Below are 21,056 nucleotides of genomic sequence, written 5' to 3' on the forward strand. Positions count from 1 at the left end.
GCGTTTAGAAATGCAACTGTGCAGCGAAATTCGAGTAGCGGACCAAATGCCAGATTACTTCGTGCCCTCGTAACACATCAGCCCCTGTCCATTCTCTGTGAATTTCAGCCCGTTGTGGTCTTCTCTACTTCAAGTTGCAAGTTTCACTTCAATCATCTTAAGCTACCCTGATGGTTTAGCTGTCACGCCATTTCAGCTGCTGCGGCAACATTGGTTTGAGAATATGCCCACATACAGGGCTGGCCTGCGTGAACCCTATCATGTCATATTTGAAGATGTCTGTGCTACGCGGGCAGAAAAGCTTGCCATTTATAAAGCTGCAATGAGTAGTATGGCACATGAAATGGACCAGATCATTAGCAGGGCTTTATACCACCGACTGTTCTTACTCTTATCTGTATGTTGACTTGTGGAGCTGAGATAACTTGGCTAACACAAAAGACCGATAAAACAAAGATTGCCTTTTGGAAACTGGGTGCTTAATACAAGCAGCTTTATCATTATCTTTATCAGCTTGTCACAGCTTCTGCCAACTAGCTTGTGTGCTCTGCAAACTAGGTATCTGCTTGGCTCATGTTATGATGAGAGATGCGAAAGGTTGTGGTAAGCACTGGCATTACGAGAACCATCATAGTTATCTGTTTAGCTTGTGTGGCGGATACCTGCAACAATCAAAACAAAAACAATGAAGCAGGATGGGCAAATGAAGCAGTGCACCTTTAGGAAATGAAGTGACCTATAATCAACTAAATATTTAATGTGGTGTGCATATTGGTTGTCATTAGAAATGGTTACTGCGTTCACAGCAGTGTTTTGGTAGTTTTCCAGCTTGGAAATGTGTGTGCAGTAGTAATTGTAAGGTTTTGGACAGTAGTGTCTAGCCCCTTGCTGCCAAGTGGGTAGCTACTTCATGCTAGTCATCAATGTTGCAAACACTTCTTATGCAAGGTATTTGTTAGCATATCTGTTTATTTCACTGCTTCAGCATCATATGTAGGCAATGAGGAGCATGACCATGGGAAGTTTTACACCCGAAATGTTGTCAGTCAGTCCTTCATACATTCTTGTTAATTACACATTATCATCCTTTCAGTATTAAAAATTGGAAAAATTGATTGCTATTAAAATAAATATGTGTGAGGTGGAACAGTGGTTCGTAATAAGTGGTGCTTTGTGGAGCAGTGTGATCTTGTAAATGTAACGGTAATTATTGCCTCTATTCATCTGAAAAGGATGTATTCACATCCATTCAGTCACTCTAGCCATTCTTGTTGATTCTTGTTAATTTCACATCATTCTTTCAGAAATAAAAACATTTCCTGCCTTCTGCACGAAAGTCACAGACAAACCTCTGGACCAAAACTCCAAGGCGGTCATTGTCAGAACCAACCAAGTCCGGAGGTTACAGTAGGTCAAACGAGTTAATTAAACTTGCATGCCTTTCATCAATACACATCATATACGCGTAGACAGTACATCAGTTTTGTGAAATTCCGCAAGTTGAACGAAGGTTCATCAAAGGAAAAATTGTCGCCCACACGACTATAGCAGGAAGCTGCACAGGAAACCCGCGCGGGTTCCTCAGAAGGTTTCGCATTTGGAGAAAAACTCATTTGAACTTACTTGTAATGTTCAATGTCCCTGTGCTTAGAGTTGCCGATTGTTTCGGCCTCGTTCCGTAAACTGTTAGCCTCATTGCTTAGCTCAGATGTGAGAGAGACCACTTCGAAAGAGACGTTGGTTATGTCTCTTAATTCCCATTTCGATTTTTTTTTTTTTGAACTGGAAGGTTTCGTTTCTTGAAGACCCGTATCGGTGTTTTTTTTTTTTAGTAACTTTGTGGTACAGTAAGGTGAACGACAATTCTCCTTTCCAGACAACATATCACGAAAACAAGTGCATAATGAGGCACTTTACACACTTACACCGATTTGCACACTTATACTGATTTTATAAGGCATATACACCGATTTTACAGGAAACACACTTTACACCAATTTTATAGAGAATATGTACATTTTATGCTTATTTTTTATGAAGGGTGGCGTAGAAACCCACTCGTATACTTTCTCAACTAACAACGGCGTGCTGGCGTGCACTAATTAACGCTAGAACTTGTGAGGATTAGTCCAAACACTTGTAGAGTCCGAGTCGGCAGTGGTCGGTGTCGAAGCATCGGAATTTGTCGCTCCTGAGCTGTCCGTGGACGTCGGTGCGTGGCCAGGGATATCAGGGGGTTGGTGGTCGTCCGGTGTGCTCTGACGCTTTGGTCTAGACACGGCTACTTTCTTGTCACCTGAATTAAAGATCAGCCTGATCAGCCATTGTTTCCCATGATCAGCCATTGTTATATATATATATATATATATATATATATATATATATATATATATATATATATATATATATATATATATATATATATATATATATATATAGTGCTGGGAAAGGAAGAACAACAGCGCAGCTGTCGCGTTCCCAGCGGATGCCCTACGAGTGAAGTCACGTGACTGCTTCCCACTAGACAAGCACCAGCGTTAACAGAGGCAAGGACGAAGACGCGAGGTAGGAGGGTTCACAACGAGTACGAGCGCTCCCGTGTTGCGAGCCAGGCTTGTTTCCTTCGTACTAGTCTGCGTTAGCGCTGTTGTTCGAGCGTGAATGTACACCAATTTGCCCAAGTTTCTCTGCACCACTTTTAGGGATCACTTCCGCTACCTTATATGTAGAGATGCGCGCTCGTGCGCACGCTTTGGTTAAGAGGAAAGAATGGACCACGTGACCTTATGCGCTGAGAATGTATGGAAGGATGAAAAGCTCGCAAGGAGGCGTGACGCACCCGCCGCGGTTGCTCAGTGGCTATGGCGTTGGGCTACTGTGCACGAGATCGCGGGATCGAATCCTGGCCACGGCGGCCGCATTTCGATGGGGGCAAAATTCGAAAACACCCGTTACTTAGATTTAGGTGCACGTTAAAGAACCCCAGGTGGTAGAAATTTTCGGAGTCCTCCACTAAGGCGTGCCTCATAATCAGAAAGTGGTTTTGGCACGTAAAACCCCATAATTAAATTAATTTGAGGCGTGACGGCGGTGCAGTTGAAGGCAAAAAAAAATAATGGTTATAAATGGCCCCACCCGTGATCTTGTAACCGTAGGCTTTAGGGTTTGCCGCCAGTCTTACCCATCTCGGCACGCGTTCTTCGGAAAAGACGAGAGCGACAGCAAATTGCGGCTGCCGCAGTCACATACGTTAAAAAAAAAAGAAAAATCGGTATCTCTGCGTTGAAAGAAAATACTGAATTTTCGCAAGCTTACCTCTCGAAAATGTGCATCGAGCGCTTAGCAAAGCGCCCGAACAAGTGCCCATCGATTAAACCCTACCGCCAACCAAACGCACCGCGGCGATGCTGCGTAGCGTAAGGTCACGTGTTGTACCGAGTATTTCGAGAGAAAACGCGAAGGTCTACGGTTGCACCCGTAGATATGGCCTCCAAAGGTTGCCCGCGTGGCGTGTCTCCATCTCCTAGTTTACTACGGCATTCCGCGGCTCTGAGTATAAAAACGCTCCGAATATTTCTCACCTGTTAACAGGGCCAAGGCGAGTACTATGCAGCACAGGAGAACCACAGCGACGACGGCGTAGTGCAGCAGGTGGTGCCAGCCCTGGCGACTGCACGAATTCGAAATGCGTGTTCGTGTTTCAAAGAGTTGCTTCTCGCACTTCCTAGAACATAACCCAAACTCTCTATAGCGTGTGCATCTGTAGCGTTTATTTTAACTTCGTTTCGTAGCGTCGCACAATTTGTTTGCTTTAGTTTGTGGGGGTTCCACTCTGCGTGCGGCTAGGGCTGAAGGCGAGCTCCGGATCTAGCCCCACGCAGTCGCTCCGTGGTACTCCCAACCCGTAGCGCGGGAATCGCGGCTACGCCGGGTTCGGACGAATAAGGCAAACAGCGGTGTCAACGGTAACAACGTTTATTGCTATTAGCAATATCAAACACTCGCAGAGGGACGTCCTCTCAGTAAAAGTAGTAAAAGGCTTGCCTCGTTGTCTGGGTGGGTCAGACAAACGAGGTCACTCACGGGATGCGGCAGGTGCTGTCCAGGCAGTTCAAGGCGTCGGCGTCCCAAGAGAGGGAGTCTCCCTCGGTCGCGCGCTTTTATGCCTTTTTACCTTGTTGCGAGGGGAAGTCCTCCTCGCCCGCCGCATACGTTTCCCTTTCCCGTGAGCCGCGTAGGAGAAGGGGAGTACGCGCGTCATCGGAGCGACGAAAAAACGGAGGTCGCGTAGTGGCTCTCTCCCCTGTCTACGCCGGCACGACCCGTCGCCACGTGCGAACGGGTCGCCGCGGGTACGCGGGAGGAAATGGAGGCGCGTGCTCCCCACAAGTTTGTTTTCTTTAAACCGCTAACGCGCGGTCTTGCTTTAAGTTTAGAAGAGCGAGTTGCGTTACCTTCACTGGTCGACATGCCTACAGTGTATTCTAGAGCAATCGCCGTTACCGTTCTATATGAGTATGTACGACGTCTAGCCTTGTCCCCCTAAGCCAAACGTGAACGATTCACCACCAACGGGCCTGCTTCCCGGTGTTGGTCAACTATTTTGTTTAGATTTCCCACTTAAGCTCTCAAATTGTTATGCTTCAATATATACTACTTCTCTTTTCTTTAGATTGTGCATTTATTAGACAGCCCATAGGTAACAAGGGCAGCCATCGAGGTTATTTTCGAAACGCCTAAGTATCAACGTGTCCTTACCGCCTGGGTCTATCCACTGAAAAAAAAAAAGAAATACGATTAGGTAAAGAAATGCAGCACCGACTAATGTTACGATGAAGTCGTGGTCAGCCCTGCCTTACAGTCAACGTCCGGCGGTCCACGATGGGCTCCTGTTTGGATAACGTGCAAAACATAAAAAAAGAAAAGATTTACCACATTCATCCACTCTGAAATGGATTTGTGCTTCAAGAATTGATTTCGATTTCTTCATTAAGATGCATGCGAAAGGTATGAGTGTTCTCCCGCGTCAGCTGTCGAAGCTATCTGAATGGAATTTGTTGAATTTGAGAGGAAGCCCTTCCTCGTGCGCCCTATCTAAACCCACGGGATTGAAACCGTTTTGCCTGGCTTCCAGTGCACCAAATACGATAAAATATACGGCATTAAAAAAATGTTAGGACCTACCGACTGTGGCAACTACATATTTAATTGAGGCCGTCGATTGATTTACGAAAATGTTGTAAAATTAGAAAACATTAAAAAATCTCTAGTATCAAGTTCACAACTATGTAACTCAGCAGTAGATGACAAATGTCACAATTCCGCAACCGCCAACTACTCGTGCATTCAAAGCGGACGAAGTTGATGCAATGCAAGCCACCTTGAAGAGTATCATTATGTAACGTGCGAGTAGAAGTTTGCAAACTCTCGTAAACGTTGTAACAATGTCACGTGAGTTGTAATCTTATGTATTACATTCTTCCACTTCAAATATTCGAACCGATGCAGTTTACAGAACTGTGGTATCTGTTTTTGGTGCAAACTTCTTCATTTGTAAACTTCGTGGTTAAGTTTTGTTTATATTGCCGATGTTTGACAATTTTCATAAAAACTCGATGCCCTAAATGAAAGGTGTCGTGGTCAATAGAAATCAATTTTGTCTCGTAAGCGCATAAACGCAACAAACTTTATTCAAATCTGTTGAGTGGTTCATAATAGTTGTCAACTGCCTTCGTTAACAACTTTCCAATAAACACCGGTTCTAAGTGAGCGTCTCACCTGTCAAGTCTTTTCTCACCCCTGCCTTTAAAGCGCCCACAAGTTTACGACCAGTTGAGTGGTTGTCTCATAACACTATTTCTGCGTTTTAAAAGCACTTTATTACCGAACTCCTAGTTGACCCTGAAATGATGCTTCCTCTCAAGCCGGAAAGCTGAAATACGCATAGTGTTGCGAGTGTAGTCCACTGTTGACAGCTTGTTAGATGCTCGACATTTTTACAATAATTGTGTAAAATAATAAATGAAGGAAAAAAGAAATTGAAGCACGAACTGTAGCGCTCGATATCAACCACCTATGCAAACAACAAATGCGGCAGTTGTTGAACACATAGCTGTCAAAATTGTTTTAAAATGGACAACAGTGATACATTAATTTCTAGAGCTTGCGCGCAAGGGATACACCATTTTTGAGCGCCTCGCGAAAGTCTGGTAACAAATTAACTTTGTGTTTCAGATTTTGTGTCGTACATGTACGAATATTGGCTGTCATATATTGCAACAGACGCGTCGGTGCTGTTTACAGAATCTTGATGTTGTTTTTATGAGTGAGTTCAGATGTTGTGAATGCCTTTTTTTGTTTTAATTGGGCGATTATTGGAAAGCTGCCCAGAACTTTATTTACAACAAATGTTGAACCGAAATGCAAACGTCGCTGTCGTGTCCTTATAAACATGAATGAGCGGATACCTCGGATAAAAATGTCCGTCAGACATTTTTATATCGGAATAAGCGCATATTAGCACGACCGTGGTTTGCGCCTTGAATAAAAGTTTGTGAATTAGGTTTGAAATTTCAACAGGGAAAGAAATACCAGGTGCGGAAGTGTACGGTAACATTTCCATTTACTAGAGTCATATTCGCGATTATTACATTCCTCTCCTTTTTGAATTTTCCTGCAGAGTTGTTCTTTTCAAATGGTCTGTAAGCTGAGAAAGAAAAGCAACATTTTTGCGTTTACTGTGCTTAGCACCACAATTTTGTCAGCTTCTTATTGACTGCGTTTTCATGCTTCGAGCTGGCGGCGACTGCCTATCGAGCCTTTGCTTGGCTTCGGTCGGCCGACTTTTGTATTCTAGTACTTTATCTAACAAGCACTATTGCTCAAAGGGACTGGGCGCAACTGGGATTTCAAATGCATTGCAGTTGAGCACGATGTGCTTTAGCGTTTTTTTTTAAAAAAAAGGAAAGATCAGAATCACCTTGGGGAGTTGAACTTGATTCCTCGTCTGCAAAAGAAAGTTGAGACGTTACAATGATTACATTGATCGTGTTTAATCATGGTACTGAAGAGCGCACAAGAACACAAAGAGACCAGTGCAGGACAAACGCTTGTGCTGTCTTTGCAAATCCGTTCTGCGGAAGCCCACAAGGTGGGGAAAAGTACATGAAAGGGAAAGATTGTCGTCCACCCGAACTGTAGCACGAAGCTACAAATGAAACCCATACAAGTTTCTCAGAACGAAAACCTCACAGTTGGTGAAAAATTCGTCCTGGTCCCGACCAGGACCAATTTTCTTCAACTGCGAGGTTTTCTTTCTGAGCAGCCTGTATGGGTACGAGCCAGGACGAATGTTTCTTCAACTGCGAGGTATTCTCTCTGAGAAGCCCATATGGGTTTCCTTTGTAGCTTCGTGTTACAATTCGGGTGGATGCCAATCTTTCCCTTTCTTGTCCTGTTATACGTGGATTTGTTTGCGCTCCAATGCCTTAACTATACATACATACATACATACATACATACATACATACATACATACATACATACATACATACATACATACATACATACATACATACATACATACATACATACATACATACATACATACATACATACATACATACATACATACATACATACATACATACATAAAATGAGGGAAGCGCTTGAAAATTTTGTCAACATAGGCTATATTGTCCTTGGCGTAAAGTCTAACAAAATTTATACTGTATTTTGCTCACAAAGACACGATTGCTGTCGTGAAGACGGGAACTGTTGCCGTGTGAAGACGACAAGTTCGAAACCAACATTTCTTTCGTATTTCGAGACACTCTGTCGTCCTCTTATGATGGGACGAAATCATCGCTCATCTGGAGAACTTTTTGAAGCGAAACGACAGGACAAGGCGCTTGTTCGCAATTGAGATATTTATGGAACAGGCTTCACACATTACGCGAAAAAAGTGATCGCACATGTGGAGCAACGCATGCCTGTCATTTCTCTTTATTTTGTCTTTGCGTTGCCCTTCAAAAAAGTTCGCAAGATGAATGCCAACCAGTTGTAGCCCGTTTTACCATCTTGCTGAAATCGTAATTCCACCTCGTTTCTGTAACGTATACGCTGGTCTGGGTTGTTAATAATTTGCGGGAATAGTCACTAATTCTACGGGAATTTCATTTGACCAATAACGTCGAGCGTGTGGTGAAATTCCCAGAGATGGTAATTAACGTTATGGGTATTTTACCATGCGCACGACTTTATTGTTCAGATAAGGGCACGGCTTCTCTGGTCTTGCGTGGTGCCTTGCTCATAGTGCAATCTTTACAGTTCACTGTAAAACTACTACGACGTAGTCCTCATGGTGACATGGCGATGAAGGTCGTCAGAATATCATGTGAACGGACGCGTGCACAAGCTAATCATTTATAAAAAAACATGAAAAAGAAAGAAACGAACTTTGGAGTCGCAGTGACGTCAGTTTCTTAAAACAACGTATGAAGGCTTCGTCGGTGCCTTTGCCAAAGTGGTAGTTAAGCTCCAACCAAGGGATAGTCGGCAGCTTCGGCAGACATTGGAGAGGCAGACATTTTCGCAGTTACGTACTTGTTCTCCCATAGGTTTTAAGGCCCATCGCTGCTTTGGCGCACCGATTTAGTTCACCTCCAGAACGCTGTCAGGCCCTGTTGAAGAAGTTCGAGATTACGCTATACGGCTGAGCTAAAGGCACTGCGAGAAGTGACCATCAAGAAACACTTTAGCACTGTGCTTTTGTCTGAGTTACGCGTAGATCCATGACACGGTCTGTTCCATGCCAGATGCACGCACAAACACGACGATGGTCGCGGAACGGCAAAAATAAGTGCGTGTTTTCCTCAACGAAACGATTAGGCTACTGTGACCACATTGCTGTGACCACATGCATTGCCATTCGGCCCACCTAAAGTCTCGCTGATTTGCAACGACGCAGTTTTTGGAAGCCCAAGTAAGTTCAAGGAGGACGATAATGACAAGAGCGACGAGAACAAATACTGTGGATGCACTGCGGGCTACTCTCGGCTACATTTAATTGTAAGCCAGGGTACGATTTTATGCAATGCCATTCCAAACTCGAATAAAAGTGTGCATAACAGAAACAAAGCATCCTCGAGGCTCATGCATGAAGGCGGCAGATGGTATCCATGGAAACTATAAATGATGCTTTAAATTGAGCTAGTTGGTACGACAACGTTCTTGCAATTGCGCGGTACTTTTCACGCGAAGGACAGAAATAAACGGAACGCGCAAACCTGTGGGACACGTATTTCTCCGTTTAATTTATTTGGTCCTTTGCGTGAAAAGTACAGCGCAGTAATGAGAACGATGGAGAGTGTGCAAGCACGTGACAACATATCCAGATAGTAAAGACGCTCTTCGGATGCATTATATGTACGCACGCCTTCCGGCGATCGCAATTCGCTAGGAGCTACGAGCTCAGCGCTATACTTCACCACAAAAAGCTCAATAATTGTTCGTGTGCGCGTTCCGAAGTTGAACCGCGTGACTTCTCTCACATTCTTTCCAAGGCAGCCAGAATGGCGGCAGTACCACACTTGCTCCGTGGACACTTAGCCCCGTATTCAAAAATGCGTCTTAACTTGAAGCCCATGCTTGGCGTGATTTAAATGACGCCTGTCGTGGAAGCACCAAAAGAAACGCAATGAGCGTCTTCGGCACGTTCGCACCAGGCGTCGGTTATATAATGTCAAGCATGAGCTTCAAGTTAAGACGCATTTCTGAATACGGGGGTTAGTTTCCAAACGTGAAAAAGCGCAGGCTTACCCATGTTGAGAGGTTGCGCTGTTGCTCCAGCGGAGAGACGCCAACGGTTGCTGCAGTGTCGGTATCCCTCTTGAATGTCGTCGCGTTGAGGTGGGTCGCTGACCGAGACGTGTGATCAATCGGCCGCATCGGCCAGGAGACGCGGTCTTCTTGTTCCTAACCTGTAACACTTACCCACTACTGGAATTACCCGAAGAAAATCGTGACGATAACCTGTAGGAAGTTTGTGATGATGATGATCCCTTATTTAGGGGCAAAAACACTCCGGGGGACAGGCTACGAACCGGGGGGTAGTACGATATTGAAACACAAGGGGAAAAAAGTAATCAAAGATGTGAAAGAAACCGAAAATATGTTAAATGAAATAGTGTGTAACAAGGTAGTTAGTGAAGAGGCAGCGCAACAAGAACTCAACATTAAAAATGCCTAATAAAAAGAATAAGTAAGTTAAATTTGGAATAATGATCGACTAATTTGAATGCAATGTCAAGTGATATTGCAGGCACGCTTCATTTCCGTCATCTCCAATACAGCAGAACAGCAGGCCAGGTGCACATGCCTTAATAACTTTAGGAATTAAACTGCACTTGCAAATTTGTGAGAATAGATGGACCTGACAGATGCAAGAAAATGAATGAAGAACGTAGCCTGTATTGAAATATCCTAAGAAATAGCAATAAAGGGCGTAGATCTAACTGCGCAATCATTTAGAATCATTCAGTCAAATTTTCTCGAATGATAGTGCTGAGGAGGATGATTCATTTAGGAATGGCGTAACCTCATTGTGGTAGATAACCCAAGAACCGGATGTTATTAGGATAGGATAAGTGAAAATATGAAAGGAAGGGATTATGGATTTAAAAAGAAAGTCCCATTTTATGGCGTATTCATGACTGCTTGATTTACTATCATCATCGCCATCGTCATCAAGTCACGTTTGTCGCGCTCAGCCATTCTCCCAAACACGGCTTGTTTCTCCTACATTAAAAGGTGCAGTTCAGCTACGAAGAGGCCAAATTCAAACTCACATTGGCGTTACATTGATATAGCCACTGTTTAACACTAAAAATCACACGCTTACTCGTCCCAATTCCAGATCATTTAATTATGTTTTTTTTTTTTATTTGCCGTGTTGTGAGATCAGCAATAGTTCTGAGCAGCTCTGGCTGCACTGAGACTGTATCGTAACGCGCGAGAAGCCTACGCTATACTGGCACTCGCAAGCAGTCGTCTAAGCGCCGAGCGTTGGCGAACTCATCGCGCACGAAATCTCGCAACGCCTTGAGCGTTTCAACGCGCTTGAAGTCGCCGGCCCGGATACGCTGCGGAGCGCAACCGTTGCCAGCCACGTCGTAGTCGACGTCGTAGACGGCGCTGCCGAATGGAATGTCGATATACTCCTCCTTCGTCGCGCAGACCTGGAAAGAAAAGAATGGTTGAAGCGACCGGCCAAATAAGTTTTAGCCGTAGGTTCCCCACTTTACGAGATTACGGCATCGTAAATGGGTAAAAAAAAATTATGCGGATCCCACGCACTGTGGAAATCGGTGTAAGCGAAGCTTTCTGTGCTGTTTCCTTTGATTGACGCTAATAAGCGGTGATGTTGAAGGCGAATGTTTAATTTCTTCGACGTTTAGTTCAAGACGAGAGTGGTGAGTCGATGTTAAACGTTACCTTGCGTGCACCATCCGTGCACTTCTTCCGTGTTCGAGTTGGTCGTACCGAACTATATTCAACGAGCGGTTGTATACAGCTTTGTGAGCGAAATGTGCTACGTTGTGGGAGCAGGTACCGTATTTCGCAGTACGGAGTCGTCTTTTTCTATTTAAAAGAAATTACCTCGATCACGTGGTGCACTTTCGATAGCGTTGAGCCCGATAGAGGTCTTATACCTCGCGTGACTTGGGTATTACGATCGTCTAATTTTCTCGCTTACGAAAGCTATGTCATCAAATCACTTTTGGTGAATTTTGTACGATTATGCTCTATCACTTAAACCTTCATTTAGTGCTCCATGAAAGTGAAGCTTTGGGCAACCTGGTGCACTTCCCTGCAAGATTTCTTACATATCGTACTGTAAGAAACTCTTGGAGGGCTCCTTGGGAGGCGGTGTAGTCTCTGACGTCACAAACACAGGCTGGCCAGTAGAAAGTCATCAGTCGGGAACGCAACCAATATTTAAGATTCATTTTCAGGAAAACTAAATGACCCGCAGTCGTATAGTTTGGCACAGATAATCAGAGTGCAAAAGAGAACATATATTCAAGATTTTATTAAGATCAGTGGAAATCGCAAAATCGCCGGAGATGCCCTTTAGTTCTGCTGTTTTTTGTCCAATTCCCGCGTTTCTTGGCCAATTGGCTCGTAATGGGTATGTGCCATAATTTGAGGTCATCGTCGTCGTCATCATCATCATCACAATTTTATTAGAGATACAAAAAGAGTACCTTGCTGACTTTCTAAAATTATCAGTATTTTCTATCATTTCTTTTATTTACGTTAACTTATTTTATCGAAATTCTTCACAATATTCTCATCATACGTCTAAATTACAGTTCTAGTCTCACGCTCCGCAATTTAAATCTAGTTTGGCTTTTCTTCTAAGCATACGAAAAACCGCCTGCTTCTTGGCCAATCCCCCATAGTGGGTATGCGCCACTGTCTGGGACACAAGACAAGACAAGATTACCGCGTCACGTTCATCCTGGTCAACCGTGCACGGCCTAGGCGAGCAGTTTTGTCACTGGCAACTGTTGTTGGCTCGCTACTGGGTCGACAACACAACTTCTCGACATGGGTGAGCCTGTGCTTTCACGGCCACATATTATTGGGCGTCAGGTCTAAGGTTAGCCAAGCTGTTCAACGACAAAGTGTATTTTATTTTCAAATGCGGTGCAGGACACGATTCTAAAACGTGCGTTGTTCGGTCGTCAGACCTCTGAAGGCCAGGCACCGTAGGTCTTGTAATTTGTATTTTCGGCTATGGTGTTGGGCTGCTGAGCACGAGGTCGCGGGGTCAAATCCCGGTCACGGCGGCCGCATTTCGACGGGGGCGAAATGCGAAAGCACCCGTGTGCTTAGATTTAGGTGCACGTTAAAGAACCCCAGGTGGTCGAAGTTTCCGGAGTCCCCCACTACGGCGTGCCTCATAATCAGAAAGTCGTTTTGGCACGTTAAACCCCATAATTTAATCTTAATTATTAATTGTATTTTGCACCGTGTATTTAAAATTTTTTGTTGTTGTTCTTGTTGTTCGGCTTGGATAGCATTCTGCTCAGCAGCGCACCATGACCACTGCGCAACCACGGCCTATCATCTTGATGTGGACGTCGCACATACCCGGGCTGGGGCATTGGCCAAGAATGTGGGAGCATGGTATAAGGAACAAGAGTGCATTTAAATCTGAAAGAACAACTGAACGGTTTGTTAAATACAAAGAAGTTAGGATTGGAGTGTAGTTGTTATTGAAAATTATAGAACAGATTAAAACCTAGAAATCAAGCAAGTCGAAATAATTTTGCGGATCCCCCCTGTCGCGCTTTTTTGCGTTTCCTTAACCGAACTTTGGCCACCGAGCCACCATTATGATATACGCGCATAGCTCTGTCGAAGGGGCTAATTAACAGCTATAAAGGTAAGTGTGATGCGCACAGTTGTCTTTGTTTTCACCTGATGCAACGTTTAATTCCGTGCAACCTCATGCATTTTTACGCACTGCAACTTTTAACAAAGCTACGGCCACATGCGAGCACCCAAACCGAGCATGTGTGCGAGAAGTCGATGCAACAATATGACGTACACGAAGGTGATGCGCGATGCTTTATCTAAGGAAGAATGGCGACCAGAGGTGTATATGCACGGAGAAGTACGACGCATGCGTTAAAACATTTAGGCATATTCCACGCTCGTTCTGTCGCAGTGGCACACCTGTCCACCGTACAACCATAACGCGTGCCTTTCACACTCTGGAGTGTACGTGCCAGTTTCTTCGCCGGTCGTCCGCTTCAATCTTCGTCAAGTGTGACCACGTGTTAGCTCTCTATATAGGTCGCATACCTGGCTGCCACTTCCGGTAGGATGACCTCACGCGAGAGCGATCGAACCGAACGTGTGCACCTAGGAAAAGTACAGGAGTTTGCATAAGCCGGAAACAACAAAGACAGATGAAGGTGTACCTCAGTGAACGATCCGCTAACCCAGATTTCTTTTCCACCTGATCCCCAACAGCGACCGAGAGCTTTCTCCTTCCTGGGAATGGAGAATCTATTCGTTAATTTACACGGGTAACGCGGCTCCGAGAAAAAAAAAGTGGATTTCACTAAACCAGCAGCTTCGGGGCCAACTCAACGGCTCCCACCCCCGGCTTAAACGGCGGGTGACGGCGTGCTACAGGTTCACTGCAAATATTGATAATATAGGAAAAGGCGCCAGTGTTTCGAGTAGGCTGCTTAGCCCCTAGTTACGCGTATGTTATGCACAAGATTTTTTTAGTTGGAGACGTTAACAGCCTTATAATTATTTAGCCAAATCCGACAGTTACTTTGTCTCAAGCTTACTGTCTGTGCGTAGGTTCTAACGGTACCACTTTCAACTTTGTCTTTCATAAATTCTTGTGCGCGCCATTTTTTTTTCTTTCTTTATTGATTATGCGGCTGGCGCATTCCATCCCTAAGAGTCCTACGAATTTCGACATCAGCAACTATCACTAAAGCTAACGCTTTAGATTACGATGCAAACCACCGGGGGAATAACGTTGACATCCTTGTTTGTCGTTAGTGTTATTTATTGCCATGAACTTGACGCAAACCAGAGCTGAAAAACATAGGAAAGCAGATTGTAAAGTACAGAAGGTAAACAAAAATAAGAATTTCCTAGTTTTTATGTAAGATAGTTGGATAAGAGCATTGCATTTGTTTGCACGGTCGCCTGATACGAGCCTTTTCCTTCATTGCCCGTGTACATGAAGAGGGGCACCATAGCATAGTTTCTGGATAAAGTTGCCTTTAAGGATTTTAAATTGTTAGGCACAGAATTCAATCTTACCCTATCTGCTTACCTCCACAGGAGAGACCAAGAAAACAGATTCACGCTTGTCTGACTCCGAGAGTAAGCATTGCCGACTGCCATTGGGCTGTTCCTTTAATTCTCGCTGATCATTGAAGAAATAATTTTCTTTATTCCGATAATCTTTTTCAGGGAGTCAAGCGAGATTGTGAGTACACAAATATGTCTGTAATTAGAATGCGTCCGAAAACTTCGCATTATTTCCGGATTGCATAATACAAGTACATAGAGAAAATAAAATAAATATCAGAAGTTCATTTCGGAAATAGAGCTGGAAGGAGAGATGGTTATTATCTTCAACTTCACCTTTATGCGCACTGTATACGTTTATGAATAAACTCAAGTATCTTTAAAGCGCCAAGTCGACCCGTTTACCTTGTACGTCTGTTTTCGTTCGAACATTACATGTTGCGTGAATCTGTTTGGCGTCAAATGCATTATACTCGAGGCTGTAAAATATAAAGAGCAAAGCCAGGAGTATTGTTACATTCACTGTCTTTATCGAAAATTGAATGCAGAAGCTGCTTCAATAGGCAGCAGTTGAATAGCTACCCGAGTTAAATTTGTTCCGCCTAAATGAACGAGCTGGCGACTGTTCGAGGTCAGTTCTCACTTGAGCAAAGCGAGCGCTTTCATATTAAAAAGGAAAAAAAATGTAGGAAATCGGGAACATATCAAAGGATAGTTTTGCGTCAAATGCTGATATGTAAATATTTGACGGATTTTACCCGAGTTTGAACTCGAATTCCGGCAGTTAGCGCAGTACTGTTGGTAATATTAGCAGCAGCAGTAGCAGTTGAAACTCATGGAGAAGTTACGGCATCCTAACCTTGGCTAGCTGGTCATAGCTGGTCCCCGCTGGCAGCGACGTTTGTGCGCCTGTTCGGCGCGCAAGCTCGTCTATACACGACCTCCCACAAGGTGCATACTAGTAGCAGCAGCCGTTAGACAGTTTCCTAGCCAGCGTTGGCAGACAACTACTGTCGGAGGAAGCTATCCTCGGCCCATGGCTCGACAGTGCAATTTCAGTGCGTGCAACAAAAGTATTGTTGAAGTTCCTGCAGGACACCAAGCTCGACGAGCGGCTCTAGCGAGGCAACTGTCTCTCATGTATACATAAGCACTCACCACTTCTCTTATCATCATCATCCATCCCAATACTTTCACTCCCCTTCCCTCTTCCCCAGTACAGAGTAGCAGACTAGAGCGCACTGGCTCAGGTCGACCTCTCTGTCTTTCCTATCAATAAATTCTATTCATTCATTCTGCAGCCGTAATAGACGTAGTACTAATCGTAGTAGCTGTGGTAGTAGTGGCAGCAGCAGTAGTTGCAAATAGTAGTAATAATGCTAGTTAGCAGAGGAAAGACAGCGAGGTTAACTAGAGAATGCCCCCGGTTTGCTACTCTGTACTGGGGAAGGGTAAATGCGGTAGGAAAGAAGTGAGGAAATAAAGCGAATAGGACAGTGTAGGCAAACACAAGTGGTAAACGTAGTTGTAGTAGCAGCAGCAGCGTCAGTGGCGGAAGAAGTAGCAGCAGTTAGCAGCAGGAACAAGGGCCTGTAGTCGCAATAATAGTAGTAGTAGTAGTAGTAGTAGTAGTAGTAGTAGTAGTAGTAGTAGTTAGCGAAAATGGTAGGGGTAGTTGTATCAGCCGCAGCACCAGCAGTGGAAAAAAAGGGGAGTCTTAGCTGGCAGAAGTTGTAGAAGTAGCTCTAGTGTAGTAGCAGCAACACCAATAATTGTAGAAGCAGTATACAGAAGTGGTAGTTGTAGTAGTAGTTGCTGGTGGCAGCGGTAGCAGGAATAACTAGTTATAGCAGTATAGTTAACAGCAGTAAGTACGGTCGGTAGTTTTACTACTTTTGTCGGGAAAAGAAAACATGCCCTGGTCTCTGTATAACTGCTTTACCTCTGCGGCCCATGCAGAGGTCAACGTACTCCGAAGTGTGTCTGTAAGAAGACGTTGTGGATGGGGTGCAATAAGGGGTGTTCGTACTGGGACTCTCTGAAAAAAAAAATGGCTGTGGCTTAGCTAAGGTTAAGCCCAGGATGCGAAGCATACTAGCCTTTATTTTAGTTGTTGAACCACTGTTTAGCCTGGTGAACTGCTGTTGCTTGGGTATATTTGGTTCGGCTAGACGAAGAAACAACTCATGCAGGCGAGCGCACGAGCTGAGACCCGGCTATGTAGCTACGCGACCGCAAGCGAGCGCACGAGTTGAGCCTCCGCTTTTGCAGCTGTTATGACGTCATATGGTAGCTACGCGGCCGCGCGCGGCGCAGCAAGGAAGAGCGTGGTTGTGCGGCTAGTATGCTTCGCATAAAAAATGAGTCAGTCGGTTGCTCCGACAAGAGGAGTCGCCGGTAGTCACTCTGTTTGTATGTGCACATACACCAAGTGGTACCTGCGTTCTGTGCCAGCCAAGGGAAGCTCACTTAAATCTGTTACAGAAAGCCGAGCCAGAGGAGGTGGTTGTTCTACGGAGGCTGCGCCGTGATTGCCATGCTCCTGCTCGCCGGCATAGTGCTTGGCCTGGGCCTCCTACAAACGAGTAAGATATTCACAACTGCACGCGATTACAATGCAGTCGCTGTTCTTTTGTTTGCTTCGAGGCTTGAAGTATTCGTTGGTGACAGCTCGCCGCCACACTGGAGTCAAAATGCAGTGCGAGTAAGCTGCAGTAAACGATGGCGGGATGTACACGTACAAAGCAAGTAAATTTTTTTTTTTTTGGGGGGGGGGGATCTTGTCGCTATAGAGCGATGCCGGTGGTGGCAAGTTGCACGACGGAACGCCGCTGGCGTTATGCTGAGCTTGGTTGGGCCTTGAAACCACGTGATGTACAAGTGAGAATAGAAACGTGGCTGCACAGCCGATATAAGCAGCGTGCTGTTAAAAAAAAAATGGCTGTGGCTTAGGTAAGGTTAAGCCCAGGATGCGAAGCATACTAGCCTTTATTTTAGTTGTTGAACCACTGTTTAGCCTGGTGAACTGCTGTTGCTTGGCTATATTTGGTTCGGCTAGACGAAGAAACAACTCATGCATTACTTCTTCGCCTTCAAGAGTGGAACGCGACAGCGTTCCCGTCGACCCGCCAAGGGGTGTAAGACAATGGGCTACAGGGCAGCGACTACGCGCCCCGCATTGGACGCGGTGAGCGTCGAGCAAAGCAGCGTTCGGCGCGGCAACGAAATGTGCGCCTGAGCAAGAGACGCACGCCTTAGAAACAGCGCGTTTCTAAGGCAACACCGCATTCATTAGAGGCGCTTTTGTACCGCTTTGAAGCGTTGTACTCGTGGCTCAGTGGTAGCGTCTCCGTCCCACACTCCGGAGACCCTGGTTCGATTCCCACCCAGCCCGTCTTGCAAGAGTTGAGCCAAAGCCACTTCTCCTCTGTCGTGACGTCACGGTGTCACGTGATTTCATGGTCACCGCCGCGCCTGAGGAGCTGGGTTGAGCCCTCGTAATATGCTTCGCATAAAAGGGAAGAAAAAATTTGTTGCCCTTACACTATGTCAAAAAGGATAACCACCGAAGCTGTATTGGGGTGACTATATTGACAACTGTATTGATTTACGTGGTTATTGCCTTATTGATTGAATAAGGACACACAGACGTAACTTCGTAAATTTTATCGCCTTTGTCTCATTCGTTACCGCAGTGGTCATACCTCTGTGGTCACTGCGGTACACCGCGATCGGTTGTGCGGCTGTGCTGGACACGTTCCTGGCAGAGGTTAAAGCTATGCGGCCACCGTGGCGGGGTTTCGATGGGGGCGAAATGCGAAAACAACCGTGTACTTAGGTTTGGGTGCCCGTTAAAGAACCCTCAGGGGGCCGAAATTTCCGGAGTCCTCCACTACGACGTGCCTCATAATCAGAAAGTGGTTTTGGCACGTTAAACCCCATAATTTAATTTTAATAACGCCTGTTGAAGACACACAATCCACCGTGAAGGTAATGTACTGGCTCGGTTTTTATGTGCGGTTCCATAATGGCAGCGGAGTTCGGTGGCCGCAGTAAGCGCAAATAAAGATAAATTACTATAATGGCTATGAAGGCCGGGATACATGGAGCGTTTTTCTCGATGAATCTGGCCCAGCAGAAAACGCCCCGGCGGCGTGACGCCAAACTTCCGCTGGCTGGGGATACAGGGAGCGAAAAAGCGGTGGATGTCGCCTCAGTGTGGACAGACAAGGCGAAACTGCTTTAGTCAACATGGAATGCACAAATAAAGTTTATAGACCTTTGCTCTTTCTTTACAACAACGAACCGCAAAAGAAAAACCGTAAGCCTTTGTCTAAAGCTCCTTCAGCTGCCTTTAACAATGTATCAGTATATTTTGTGCCTGTTTAGCGGAGAGATTGCGTTTGAAATAAGCGGTATGGCCACGCTGTGCGTAATCCGTAAATATTGACGTACAGACGTGTCTCCGTCTTTGTAATCTTTATAATCTTTGTAATCGGCCCTTCCACTATCCCACAATACGGGACGCTTCTGCACCGCGCAGATAAGCTTATCGTTAAATTATAAGCTATCGTTAAGCTATATAGGTCGTCTCTGTGAAATGTTTACACCGGTGAAACTGCGGGCACAGGAAGACCTTGCGGGCGCGGAATGCGAGCCTGTGCGGAAGCGGCTCAGCTCTGTGAGTCTGCTGACAGGCTTATAGACTGAGGGTCGCGGAGGGCTTTTAGATGGTGGAAGGTAGGATGCTAACTCCACACATTTCCACACTATGCCTTGCCGCCATAGGTTGTCTAGATGCATGACCACGCGAGCTGCCTTCGAAGTCATGGCCATGTCGCCAACACAAAGTGCCAAGCCCGCGTGGAAAGCACGTGCTAGCGATGGAGACGGAAGTGACGGAGGTCTCGGCCGACGAGCCATGATTGGCTGCCCTTGCTGGCCCGCTTCCGGCAGCGTCCGACGACGCGCGACAAATATCTGGCGGGTCCTGATCGGCCGCGGCAGCGGGCGTTTTTCTCGACGCTGGGCGTCGAATGCGCGCTATCGGGCGAAAATCGCAGACTTGCCGCCGTAAAAAGCGCTCCACGTGACCCTTCCTTAAGTGCTACGCGACCACAAAAAGCGCAAAAAAAGGTATACTCTAATCGAAATCGCTTGTCTTTTTTTTTCACTTCAGGTGGTCAGGAGAGAGGTGCGGCTGAGAAAGAAGAGGCGCCCCCTAGGCACATAAAGTTTCACGCAACAAAGGATCCGCGGAAAACATCGAAAGCGCCAATGCCGGAAACAGAAACTGACACTGCATCGGTTCCGGAAGAAAAAGCCGTGACTGTAACGGTTTCGGAAGACGAAACGTGGATTGCAACAACTACGGAAGAGGAAACCATGACTGCAACGGTTTTCAAAAAGAGAATGGGTATTGCATCGGTTTCGGAAGAGGAAACCATGAGTGCAATGGTTTCGAAAGAGGAAAGTATGACTACAACGGTCTCGGAAGAGGAAAGGGGTACTGCATCGGTTTCGGAAGAAGAAACCATGAGTGCAATGGCTTCGAAAGAGGAAACTGTGACTGCAATGGTTTTCAAAAAGAAAACGGGTACTGCATCGGTTTCAGAAGAGGAAGCCATGAGTGCAACTGCTTCGAAAGAGGAAAAGGGGACTGCAACGGGAACCCCGCCGCATGCCATGAAAATGACTGGGAAAGTCGCATCCTCTGATGAGAAAGCGAAGTTCATGAGTCACAAGATGACTACCGTCGTCGAAAAGCCTTCGACAACTGCCTCGAAGATTCCCTCCAAAAGTAATCGTTCTCACGTTCTCTACGCTAAACATTTGACTGCACTAGAGGGCAACATTCCGGGGCAGTGACTGCAAAGGCCGTTCTCCTGCACTTGTGTCACTCCGCCAAGTAGTCCGTCGGAGTTTGGACAGCGCTTTCGGTTTCTTGGAGAAGATGCTGAGATGGGCGTGGCTCCCACGTGCGGTGGTCTCGAATTTGCCCAAACGTGGAAAATAAAAGCGAAAGGAGTCGCTATTAAAATTACGTAATGTGTTTCATCTATTTCTTTATTTTTTCTAAATATACACTCTGCAGTTAATAACACATTTAGGTTTTATGTTGCCCAGCTTAAACTAACGGCAATTACACTGTGGAACTATATCCAGGAGCGCTGTTACTTGCGCGCGCATTGCCTTCGTACTTT

General features: G+C 45.5%; 2 protein-coding genes across 3 annotated transcripts; one reads left to right on the forward strand and one right to left on the reverse strand.

Annotated features, from left to right (window-relative positions):
- Positions 1–1,970: 1,970 nt before the first annotated feature.
- Positions 1,971–10,007, reverse strand: LOC139049062 (uncharacterized). 2 transcript variants are annotated; one of them, XM_070524250.1, is made up of 7 exons: positions 9,820–10,007; positions 8,605–8,681; positions 6,980–7,006; positions 4,860–4,889; positions 4,759–4,774; positions 3,582–3,670; positions 1,971–2,296 (listed from the first exon to the last, which is right to left on the reverse strand). In XM_070524250.1, exons 2-7 carry the CDS (start codon positions 8,630–8,632, stop codon positions 2,109–2,111), a joined length of 378 nt encoding a protein of 125 aa, XP_070380351.1. In that variant the 5' UTR covers positions 8,633–8,681; positions 9,820–10,007; the 3' UTR covers positions 1,971–2,108. The 2 variants fall into 2 exon arrangements, with proteins under 2 accessions (XP_070380351.1, XP_070380352.1); XM_070524251.1 differs by lacking the exon at positions 8,605–8,681.
- A 2,475-nt stretch (positions 10,008–12,482) lies between these two features.
- Positions 12,483–20,910, forward strand: LOC135910301 (mucin-22-like). The gene is made up of 5 exons (XM_065442349.1): positions 12,483–12,616; positions 14,884–14,925; positions 15,016–15,031; positions 17,338–17,438; positions 20,033–20,910. Exons 1-5 carry the CDS (start codon positions 12,613–12,615, stop codon positions 20,719–20,721), a joined length of 852 nt encoding a protein of 283 aa, XP_065298421.1. The 5' UTR covers positions 12,483–12,612; the 3' UTR covers positions 20,722–20,910.
- The last annotated feature ends 146 nt before the right edge of the window (positions 20,911–21,056 follow it).

Source organism: Dermacentor albipictus, chromosome 8 (assembly GCF_038994185.2).
Source record: "Dermacentor albipictus isolate Rhodes 1998 colony chromosome 8, USDA_Dalb.pri_finalv2, whole genome shotgun sequence".
Lineage (NCBI taxonomy): Eukaryota > Metazoa > Arthropoda > Arachnida > Ixodida > Ixodidae > Dermacentor > Dermacentor albipictus.